The sequence below is a fragment of the Ursus arctos genome, unplaced genomic scaffold (assembly GCF_023065955.2).
Source record: "Ursus arctos isolate Adak ecotype North America unplaced genomic scaffold, UrsArc2.0 scaffold_18, whole genome shotgun sequence".
Classification (NCBI taxonomy): domain Eukaryota; kingdom Metazoa; phylum Chordata; class Mammalia; order Carnivora; family Ursidae; genus Ursus; species Ursus arctos.
The window spans coordinates 9533999-9546102 of NW_026622852.1; the positions used below are offsets into that span (position 1 = coordinate 9533999).

The 12104-nt window shown below is 41.0% G+C and overlaps 1 protein-coding gene across 1 annotated transcript in view; it reads right to left on the reverse strand.

The window, feature by feature from the left end:
* The window catches only part of FREM1 (FRAS1 related extracellular matrix 1), a 275149-nt gene that overhangs the window by 82187 nt on the left and 180858 nt on the right, over window positions 1–12104 (reverse strand). Inside the window, exons 21-24 of the mRNA XM_057313443.1 lie at window positions 11630–11797; window positions 8170–8378; window positions 5326–5419; window positions 1847–2099 (exon numbers count right to left, since the gene is read on the reverse strand). Coding sequence (XP_057169426.1) covers window positions 1847–2099; window positions 5326–5419; window positions 8170–8378; window positions 11630–11797 — 724 coding nt within the window. The remainder of the gene's footprint in view (window positions 1–1846; window positions 2100–5325; window positions 5420–8169; window positions 8379–11629; window positions 11798–12104) is intronic.

Genomic DNA, 12104 nt, shown 5'->3' on the forward strand with positions numbered 1-12104 from the left:
TTTCATTTAACTAACAAATCATCTTTCGAATTGGCAGTGTTTCTGCTAATTTAGTAACACAACAACAATATACCCGTCTATCTGAAGTAATTTGCCTCGTGTCCTAGTAGGTAGTAGGTCTTATGAAAAAAAAAAAAAGAGTTCACACTTCCTTACGTGGCCATCACACCAAAGGGATTTATAAAGATGTGCACCTGTTGTTTAGCACTTGGAGCAAGGCCCCAGCAGAGAAGACAGCTTCATCTCAGCCCTAATTTATCTATGCTGCATTAGCCTGCCACAGATGTAAAAATTATGTAAAAACCCACAGACCAACAGTCATTGGGCTTTGGCCCCTTTTCTGCTAGTCTATCTAAAATCTACTGGGGGAATGAAAATGAAGCACCTCGCTGTGAACTCTAGAGGGACACTGAGAAGGTCGATTCTGCTCCCTAGGCCAGGAAAATGAGCAGTGAAACCCTTCCTAAGGCTAAACACACTTAAGAAGATAAGGAGATACCTTTTTTTTTTTTTTAAAAGATGTCCGGCAACATGATTAAAATGTGCCCTACTAATGAGCCATCCAACAACTGGCATCCTAATAAATCACTGTTTTCCAAAGTACATATAAAAATACTATTTCTCAATATTCCCCACCCCCGTTTCCAAATTCATCTCAGTCCCCCCACCAGGGGATCCCTCTCCCACTCACTGCTTGTATTCTCCATGTGTTTGCAAATAAGAAAGTGATCTGCATTCTGTTATCTCTTATTCCCCGCACCTTCACCTGGCCTTCTATACCCCACCCTTCTTCCCACGGAATCTAGAGATGAGAGCGGCATACGGATGAGGACACATGAAATTGTAACCGAGCAGCAATAAAAGGGGGTTAGGGGAAGTATACAGTATTATTCATGAGGAAGTGCACTCAAACCAGAGATCAGAAGATGTGCAAGGGGCAGTGACTGATGAGGTACTGATACGGGACACTGTCCTCTTTGCCTGAGTGGGTCCGTCTACCCACTGAAATCAAAACTCCACAGCTGAATCTGGATTATTCTCCCTTGCAGCCCGCAATGCCCACTACTGTGTCTTGCAGATGACAATGTTGAATTACTATTTTCTTTAATTGAACATTTTACATGGGAAACAAAGGCCATCTGGGTAACAATACAATGGGATGTCAGATATGAAAGGGCCAGGCTGATAAACAAGCGTTTACCGCACAGCTCATCGGTGTCCACCGCTTTCTATTGCTGTGGGCATTACACGAAACAGAAGATACCACCTTTGCTTTTCAGGAGCTCAAAGTCAGACAAGTTACTTTTTAGGAGATAGCTGGTGATCGAATAGACTTTTTTTATTCTTAAGTACTCTGTGCCCAACATGGGACTCCAACTTACGACCCCAAGATCAAGAGTCGCAGGTTCTACCAACTGAGCCAGCCAGGTGCCCCTTAAAGTTAATATTATAATTATCTTAGGGTGCTTACTTCAGGCATTTCTGCTATGATTCACGATCCCAAAGCTGTGATGGTCAAACGAAGTCTTCTTCAAATTGACCAATAAGGGAAGGCAGACAACCCGCGGTGAATTAAAGGTCTAAGTAGAAGCATCGAGAACAAAGCAGCAATAATACGTGCTCCTCTCCACTCTGAAACTCATTATATTACTGAGATCAGAAACCCTTCTAAATACGGTGCTTATACATACAGAATGGGATCAGGCAGCGGCTACTGCTGCTTCTTTCTTAATAGAAGCAAGCTTTAAGACTTAGATTACCAGAGCCCCCACCAAGGAATGGGGTTATGACTCCGTTGTGGTACTTGCAGCCACTCACTCACACTGGTCGCCATGTGGTCACTCACCCATGTGTTTGTATGTCACGGCCCCGGCGATGACATCTCTCTGAGAGAACCGATCCACTGTGACTCCAGCTTTCCTCACCACCCCATGCTGAGGCTCTCGAACAATCACAAATGTCAGTCTCAAGTCATCACTGTCCACATCAGTAGCGAAAATGTATTCAGAGGTGATGACCACCTCTTCGCCCTCTGAGCAATGCATCATGGGGATGAGGTCAGCCTTTAGGATTGGTGGCTCATCATTTACAGGGAATACCTACGGGGGGGGGGGGGGAATGCATGTTTTCAAGAAAAAAGAAAGCGATGACAAATTGCCCAACTGGTAAACCATAGCTCATAGTCGAAATGACAGGCATTTTCGATCTTCCAGACACAAGAAACAATAGCCGGGGAATTTGGCCAAGTAGGCTGTATCTTTTCCCCATATGAACCATCTCGTGAGAAATGGCCAATGTGAGAGACATTTGAGGTAGGAATGGAAGAGTATGGTTATGGTGTGGGACTCAAAGCTCTCATTTGTTTCTAGAGACACAAAATATAAATGTAACACAGAGCAGTCTTCACTAAAGTCCCTATCCTCCTTTGTTAAATTCACACATATTCCAGAGGAAATCTGGTCCTTGTGGTCTGATGCATTTACATTTACCACATCAGAGTTATTTATATTTCAAATTATTTGGCAATTACAGAGTTTTCGTCTACCCTCAACTTCCTGCCACCCAGGAAGTTTCTCCAAACTCACAATAAGCAATGGCTTATTTCGAACATTTTGAGTTAACTCTGAAACTCCATAACCATTAAATCAATCCCAGGCTTCAACTTGACAAAACATTTTTCTCTCACTGTCATGAAAATAAAGCTCTAAGAAGAAAGGAAAAAAAGAGCAATATGGGTCCACTCCGGCTCTCTGAATCTAATAGGATGATGCAGACACTTGAAAAGGCAAGTCTTTTATTGTTTTTTATTTTTTAAAAAAGATTTATTTATTTATTTGAGAAAGAGAGAGAGCGTGTGAGCAGGGGGAAGGGCAGAGGGAGAGAGAATCTCATACAGACTCCGCACTGAGTGCAGAGCCCGACTCGGGACTCGATCTCACACCCTGAGATCATGACCTGAGCTGAAATCAAGAGTGGAGGCTGAACCAACTGAGCCACCCAGGCACCCTGAAAAGGCAAGTCTTTTAAATTAGGATGAAGGACATTTTGCCTCTGAGTTCATAGTCACAACTTGGTGTGTGTGAACATTTAACTTTCAAGTCTGGCCTGCGGACACTCTCAAGCCCGCATTTCCTGCCCCCTCGTTTCAGCCATGGGGATCTTTTTAAAATGTGGCTTTCATAACTCTGGTTGCTCTTCAGATCATGTCAATCTTTGATCTTTTAAAATGTGGCTTTCATCAAGTCACTGCCTTATGCGGACATTCAGTGGCTTCCTAGCACTGCTCCAAGGATGTCTTAGGCCTCATTTCATGCAATCAGGTGCCTCTGCCACCCAACTGCCTTTTCACTGGAAGACACTGAGTTCTTTCCATCTCGGGTCTTTGCACCATCTCTGCACACTCTCTCTGCCCTGTGGCTCGGAAGGCTCGGCCTCAGCTCTTGGCTTGGCTACCCTCTCCTTCAGATTACATGTGGATTCTTCAGGGAAAACTTTCTTGACAACCCAGACTCACTTAGGGACTTCTACCATTTACTCTCTTTTAGCACCCCATTTATTTGTAGAACACAGCCACATTTTAACTCATTAGTTATTTCAATGATAACCTGTTTAATGTCTGCCTTCATCCTCTGCCTATAATCTCTAACAGAACAGAGACTTTGTCATGTTCATTATCATATCCCAAGCATCTAGCATAGGAACGGGCCAATAGAAGGCACTTTTTAAATATTTATGGAGTAAATAAATGAATGAAGATAAATATTATATATGTTCTGGATACCCTGCTATTTATACAGGCTAACAACTCTAGAACAAATATACATGAAATTATTTTCGTATTTTCCTTTAAAAGGTAGAGGGATGGAGTAATAGAAACTCAGATTTATTTATTTAATCAAAGGTAAAAAGAAAAGTATGCAATACTTTATTCTATTTTCTATTGGCTTATTAGAGAACAATATCTTTGTTCAAGTCCTCTGAGTGGATTCATTAAAGACCCTCTTTATAACTGTTCTTGACTCTATCTGATGAATGTCACCAATACATCCATGATGACCACCTTACAAAATATAAAATAGTCTCAGCTTACAAATAGATAATAAAGCCCAAAGGCAACAGAATTTAAAACATTCTTCCTGGGTAGAAAACAATCACACATAATTGTCCAAAAATTACCTGTACTTCTGTTCGTCTTCCAAGGGCCATGCCCTTTTGTCTAAAAAGTGATAATAAACAGACTGTTTATACAGTCAAATGAATGATTTGGGGCAAGTCATGGAAACTTCTTGAACCTAAGTTTTCTTGCCTATAAAATGGAGTCAATTCCTTCCCCTTCTACTGCCCTGTGCCAGAGATAATTCCTTCTACTTCTTTAAAATACTAGATGGATGTAATCATTCTTAATTACTAACCATAAAAATATCACACAAACACATTATTACCACTAATTATAATTTCATATCACAAAGATCTGACAAAATTCAAGCAGAAATAGAATTTGGCAGATAAAAGTAAGAAGGACAGGATAATTCTGCAGACCTTCCTGTGTCACTAACTATAAATACCTGCAAATCTTATGAGTTTTGTTTAGGGACTTAAGTGGTCACGCAACAGAGAAACTCAGGGGTTTCCATCAATCTTTATGTGCAGAATTTTCATCATTTGTCAAAAGGGAGAAAATAACCATTTCAAATAGATCTCAGAAAGGAGTATACAGAACAGGAATTCATAAAGGGGCAGTGCACACATAAAAACATGGCTTCTTCCACACAAGAGGGAAAAGCCCAGTGATACTAGCTGCTAAATAAATATTTCAGAGTGTTCCAGCTCAAAAATATTAGAATCAAGTTATACACAGAGCCAATTGGTTTTTAAATTAAGTATCTGGGTTTGAGGTCCGAGTGGTTTAATCCTTAAATGGATTAGAGAGAGAAAGCAGCATGTCCATTTCACCAATATAACTTTGCTGTCTACTGCCTGTCCTGAGACATTCAGACATAAGCAGGTACGCTTTATTTGAAGTCCACATGTTTCAAGTTCTATCAGGAACTCTTAAGAGGCTTCCAAACCAGGGGCCTGGGTGGCTCAGTCAGTTGGGCACCCGACTCTTCATTTTGGCTCAGGTCAGGAGCCCCACATCAGGCTCTGCACTGAGAGTGGAGCCTGCTGATTCTCTCCCTCTCCCTCTGCCCATCCCCAACCCACTCACATCCGCACGCTCTCTCTCTCTCACTCTCTCACATAAAAAAAAAAAAAAAAAAAAAAAGGGCTTCCAAACCAGATGCTTCATTTCTATATGAACAAGGGAGGAAACCTTCTACCCACCTCAACATGTAGAACAAATTCTGCTGAATTCGTGCCATCTGTGACCTCCAAGAATATGTCATCCCGAAGTCTCTCAGATCCATCATGCTGATACCTGTGGGGATGATATTTGCCACTAGCCCCTCAAGGCCACCGTGACAGTAGGAGACGTCTGACACAAAAGCCCTTCCGTGGCTTTGGCCACATGGTCAATAAATGAATAACAAAAAACATAACAGAATCATGAAGTTACATAATTACTCAAGTGTCCCTGAATGTAAAAATTTACTCCGCCCTGGAAAAATGTATGCATTCAATATATGCATTCATGATTTGTTCCCCAATCTAAAATCAGCCCTTCAAGTTGCCACTGTGGCAATGGGAACCAGTTGGTGTAGTTCTGCTTACTTACATAAAAAAAGGCTGGGGCCAGAGGGTTACTGAGACAGACAGTAGGTAAAAGGGGGACATTGTGAATCTTAATGAGCCCCCTCCTCCCCTACTTTGAAGCCTAATCTTTCTGCCTGTGCTTTTGATCTATTCAGTTCTTCTCTAAAACGCTGATCTATGAATTATTTATTGCCTCTCTCCTGCCATTTTCCCTTTTGTATTTACTAGCTCTCTTCCACTCAACCTATAAAGATTTTCAAATCTCTCCAGACTTAAAAATATTTTTCCTTGATTTAGCCTTGGCCCGACTTTCCTTTAATTTTCAGTCGTTTTATAACAGAATTGTCTAATCCAAGACTTTCCATCTACTCTCCAACCACTGTAGTGATATGTGGTAAGTTCTAAACAGCTATTGAATTGAGCCAAATTTTTAGCTTATCAATGATTTGTTCAAGATAATAAATAAGCCTTGGGAAATAAAATTAAAAGTTACATAAAAATAGTATATAGAGAGGCACCTGGGTGGCTCAGTTGGTTGAGCGTCCAACTCTTGATTTTGGCTCTGGTCATGATCTCAGGGTCCTGGGATCGAGACCTGCCTTAGGCTCACACTCAGTGGGGGAGTCTGCTTGAGATTCTTTCTCTCCCTCTCCCTTTGCCCCTCCTCCTCTTACATGATTGCTCACTCTCACTCTCTCTCTCTCAAATAAATAAATCTAAAGAAATAGTAAATCAAACATATATAACACTTACATATGATAAATCCCAGGGCTAAAAGGTATTTTACTCAGAACTAGTCTCATTCATATACTGCGTAGGGACTCAGGTTTGGGATTCCATTGCAATGGTGAAGAAAGTCCACTTCCCCCCTCCCCAGTATCCCTCCCACACACTGCCTCTCACACCCCTTGATATTTTCATCAAAAATAGATATGTGATAATGTACTAATCCTATCTTACCATACTAATATCCCTAAAAGGGCCAGGTGGATCTAGGAATACACATCCAAAGGCATGGCTATGGAATCAAACAGAATTTCTAAAACCAGACTCTTCCATATACTAGCTGAGTGACCTCAACCTCCTAGTTTCTTCAACTATAATATGAGAATACAACCGTCTACCTTGTCAGGCTTGACTACTGTAAAGATTAAATGGGGGAAAAAACATAATTGCAAGTCTATAGACGAGTCCTTGAATTATATGTGCATGCAGATACTAGTACTTTTTTTTCTATCCATCATTCACTCTCTAGTAAGAATTACCTAAACAGAGCTCTTGTTCTAACATGTAACTAAGAGCTGAAATCTCGAAAAAAAGGAAATTTAATGGAAGATAGGAATGAGTAGTGAAAAGAGGTCAAGATGTTAGAGACCGTGAATAAATAATGTAACTAAACTAAATTTCAGATGAAATTGATCTTCCTATGCACAAATCTGAGCTCCTAGTCAACTTCCAAGTGTGGAATTAAGCATTTGATGCCTAATACCTTCTTAAAGGTCAAAATTCCCATGTACAATTTGAACTTATAAATGATAAGTCAACTAGTATATCTGTTTACCTGATCCGTGCTATTGAGTATCTTGCATTGCTTTACAGAGAATGTATTTTATGAAATTTTGTAGGAAAGTTTCTTACAGAACTGCAGTAGGTAGAAGAAATGAAAGACCTCAAGGTGAGGGGAACTGCTGTAGGACCTTGAGAAATGAATTGCTCTTTCTCTATCAGAAACCCAAGTACTACTCCATGCCCTACCTCCCCAGCCTACCCTACATGTTTGCCTGCAAGTCTCTTCCCAGTAGAAGGGAATACACATTTATGCTAAAGATACTGATCAACAGAATTTTATCCCAGGGTTTCCACGGTTGTGAAACTGACTTTCCTTAAAGCCAAGTTCAACTATATAGGTTAGCCATATAGATCATTTCAGTCTATATTCATCTAGTTTGGCTATTACCTCTTGTGATATGTACAGTTGCAGTAAATGTAATATTCATGGTGATTAATTTTTGTTGTTCAAATATCCAAAAAGTCATTGCCACTGGTACAAGCAAGCCAGATGGAAAGAAAATGTCTGGAGGGAAATTAAAAGTTTGTCATTTCCAATTTTCTTTTCTTTTTTTTTTTTTTAAAGATTTTATTTATTTATTCGACAGAGACAGAGACAGCCAGGGAGAGAGGGAACACAAGCAGGGGGAGTGGGAGAGGAAGAAGCAGGCTCGCAGAGGAGGAGCCTGATGTGGGGCTTGATCCCATAACGCCAGGATCACGCCCTGAGCTGAAGGCAGACGCTTAACCGCTGTGCCACCCAGGCACCCCTGTCATTTCCAATTTTCAACTGACCCTTGAAAGTATTAATTGACATGCTGGTACCCCTGAAAAAATGGAACAAACTTCTTTCTTTTACTCTGCCTCACAACTGATCCAGAGGAAGGCCAAAGCATATCAAAAAAGAAATCCAGGAAATGTTCTAACCTAACTTTTAAAGCATGGAGGTCTCCCCAAGAAAATGTGCCTCCTGGGTTTAGAGGAAATCCATCCAGCTCTACCCTTCCACACTGAGGCAGCCTTTGTAGGGAGAGGTAGATGTTGTCCAGTTTGGTATCCACATCAGAAACCAGAATGTTCTCTGTGCTGATGACACATTGACCTCCCTCAGTCACTTTCAGGGGGTTGGTAAACACCTAAAAAGAAGGAAGAAAACATTCAAAGTCTTGTTCCATGAACTATCCCTGAAGACCGAGCTCATTAAATAAATAGAAAACTTCTAGTACCACCTTTGCATGTCGATTAATTTTTCAAGGATGTGGTAAAGGGGACAAGTTCATAGCTGAACATTTTGGCTGAAAAATATTTTTTACTAAACATTTCCAATTCTAAGCATTGAGGTATACAAAGAAGCAAGGCCTTCAACGTATCTGCATTTTATTTACCTCAGACCCCCTTATAATGGAAGCAGCAACCAAACTGGCTACTATCAGTGGTGCTAAATAGAGAAAATAGTACTATCCTTCATGTCGACACCCGCTGTTGCTGGATACATAGATACCTGCATCCAGACAATGAACAACAATTATATCGAATTCCCCTAGAGGAAAGAATCCATCTCTTTCCTCACCCTAAAAATTCTTAAAGATTTCGGATATTGGTTGGAGCTTTTAAGTGTCAACTGTAATAAGTATTTTAGAGATGGAAATAGAGCAGAAGATTGGTGATTGAAGATCCACAAGAAATATCTCTATTTAAACATTAGACAAATAATTAAGCCATAAAGATAACTTCTGATGATAGAAAAACCCACTACTCAACCAACAATTCATTTGAAAGTAAAAAGCAAGTTAGAAGGGTTTGAGATGCTTTATCACTACATTTGGGACTTGGCAAGAAGTGTTCTCTGGTCAAATAAGGCTTCAGAACAGCCACATACAATATCTTCACCTTGGAGATTTATAAGGCATGTAAGTATATGCAACGTTCTGAGATCCTGCAATAGAAACATCAGTGAACTTTGTTTAGTCTATCATTCTCCCAAATTTATATTACCACACAGAAGTAAAAGCAAGCAGATAGAGTTGGGGTACCAATCATGGGCTCTGAAGGTCCCCTGCAAAAGGTCTGAGGTGAGTGCCCTGCCATGTGAGGATACAGCATTCTTCAAGGAAGAAGCCGCTCTCTTCATACCAGCTGCTGCTCCCAGAAAGGAGAATGTTCCTGAGGAAAAAATTGGTAAAGGGAGCAGTAGGGGGTGGGGGGGGATGGGCAGAGGAAAGAGAAGTGAACAAGAAGTCAGAGCCTTCACTCAGAGCCCTGCTCTATCCTCCTGCCCACCAGGGCACAGCTGCCCCAAGGCAGCCCCCTGGATCATGGAAATTATGAGACCAACCACCCTGAGACAGTTGCCTTCTATTCTTCAATGAACTACCTCTACTAGCAAAGGAAAACATAAAACAAGGGCCTTCTCTCCCTACAACAACTCTCAACAACAACCTTCCCACATGCCTCACTCCTACATTTTTACTATTTTTAGGAGAAAGAAAGAAAGAATACTCCTGTTATTAAAAGAGAAGCATTATTTTTGAAACAAGGTCCATGTATGTCAGCCTCATTGATTCCTGAATTCCATCAATTAATACCCCAAGATGTTAATGTTTCAAGGGATATACTGTGCTATACTCTATGGCTTTAAAATATATATGTATTTTAGGGCAACTTTCAAAAAATAAAAGCATAAGGCTAATTTGCCCCAACTCATTCATCACTAACTTTTCAGTCTCTGCCCAAACCCAGTGCTTAGGTTTTGGGGCCTTCCCATTAGCATCATATTAAGATCACCTAGTGGTTATCACTCAACTCAGCTATCTGTGGGTATGTAATGCCAGGAAACCACTCGTGGGACTGGTTTCACTGGAGCTACTCATTTAATTTTATTTCTAATGTTGTCAATTCTCTAAGGTATGATTTCATTTGTTCCATACACCACAGGAAAAAGAAGCCACTGTGTCCTGTTAGCCCTGAGTCCTCATAACTCAGAGGGAGGTAGCTGTTCACTTCACCGTTTCTAGCTTTCTCCACAGATCATTTTTCTCTAGCAAGAGGTTTGGATTGCTTTGCATAAAACACCATTTCTCCCCATGATTGTTCTATAAAAAGCTCTGGTTTCTTTAGATGCTGGGCTAGTTCAGGGCATGTATCTCATACAGAGAAAAGAATGGTCTAAATAAAATTAATCAAATTAACAGACATTCTAAACTATTTTGTCCCCAGGGAATGAGATCGGGTCCCTGACAGGGAAGAAATCGAAGAACATGGTTCAGATTCTTTTGTCTTTTGTGTGAGCTCTTTGGTGCATCTTCTGCCCAAAATGGCAAGTTCAGAGACCTGAGGGGCAGGCCAGCGATGTAAATGAGTGTACTGAGCAGGGTGGGGTCTCTGGACACTGGAGAACAAGCCCAGGCAACTGCTGCTAGGGGTAAGTGAGTTCAATGCTCCTAGACTTCCCAAATTTTCAAGAGAAGCCAGAAATCCAGACTTGATATGGAACTTCCTGATGTTTAAATGTTGGCAACTCATTAATTAAAAGTATTGTTTGGCTCAGTCAGAATACTTGTGTGGGTTGGGTAAGCCCCTTGGTCCCTCAGAGGGAGACCTCTGCCCTTCAACTTTGGGCAGATGTAGAGATGGGGAAGAGGGAGCCTCAGGGCTCCTGGCTGTCTTCCAGGTAGGTACCTGGAAGGTGACCTCTTTCCTTGGGGATGAGACATATGTGGGTTCTCATCCCTCTGGTTCCTGATGAAAAGGTAATCCTACCTTGTCTTTCCACTTCTGGGGGAAAATGAGCCCAGAAATAGCCACACGAGTTAAGTCTAGCCCTCAGATGGGGTTTGGAACAAATGAAGTCCAGCCTCACAGATAAGATGCACAAGGTAGCATCGCCTTTGTAGTTCAGTTTTAATAAGAGACCCAAGTGCTTGACTGTTTATGTCAACATGGGGCTGGGATGGGAGAGGATGGAAGAATCCATCTTAATTCATTTGAAAAATTAAAAAGCTTATTTAGATTAGTGAGCATAGAGTTGGCCCGCAACGAGAGCAAATAAGTCCTTCCGGTTGCTAAGAAACCCATAACTTAATCCCCTTTCCCTGATCAGCATGTGAGACTCAGCAGAAAGGAAAGGAAATGAAAGAGGTTTTGATAAAGCTTTAAATATAATGCCAAATTCAGCAACTGGAAAATCTCACCTTTTAGACAGAAAGTCTCATAGGAGGTGAAAGACTCCCTTCCCCCAAGCTTTTTTCCTACACTGTAGCTGAAAAATTAGAAAGTTCTGGAAAATAGCCTATAGAAAAGTTAGCATTTCCAGTGAGTCTTCAAGTCTTTCCTTTCTTTCCTTAGGTCTTCCCTCCTCTTCATCTTTCATATCGAACATTGTACATACCTCAGGAACTTGATTGTCCACTGGAAGAATTGTGATGTTAAAGCAGATTCCATGTAAAGTGCCACCATGCTGGTTACTGATGGAAAAGGCAAACTGGACATGTCTTGGATGGATGCCTATATCTTGCATGGGTGGCATGTAGGCCACCTTCATGTGGTTCACAGCATGCTGCAAAGCAAATGAAGATGGACACATGGGTGCCCATCTGCAAGGATCAGAGCCTTTCAGAGAGCTAGTTTTCCGAGAACCATCATGTTGACATCCAACACTGGAAATGCCAACATCAACATTTTGAAGAGTCCAAAAAGCTTTATTTTATAAATCACTTTTTCTAACACCAGGACGGATAAGAACAAAGAAATTAAGTAAATATGTCAAGTGCTTGAAGCCAGTCAACTCTATAAAAGACAGGAGATGAGAATTTCAACCCAGCTCCACCACAAATTAGCTGTGTGATATTGGTCAAGTTACTTAA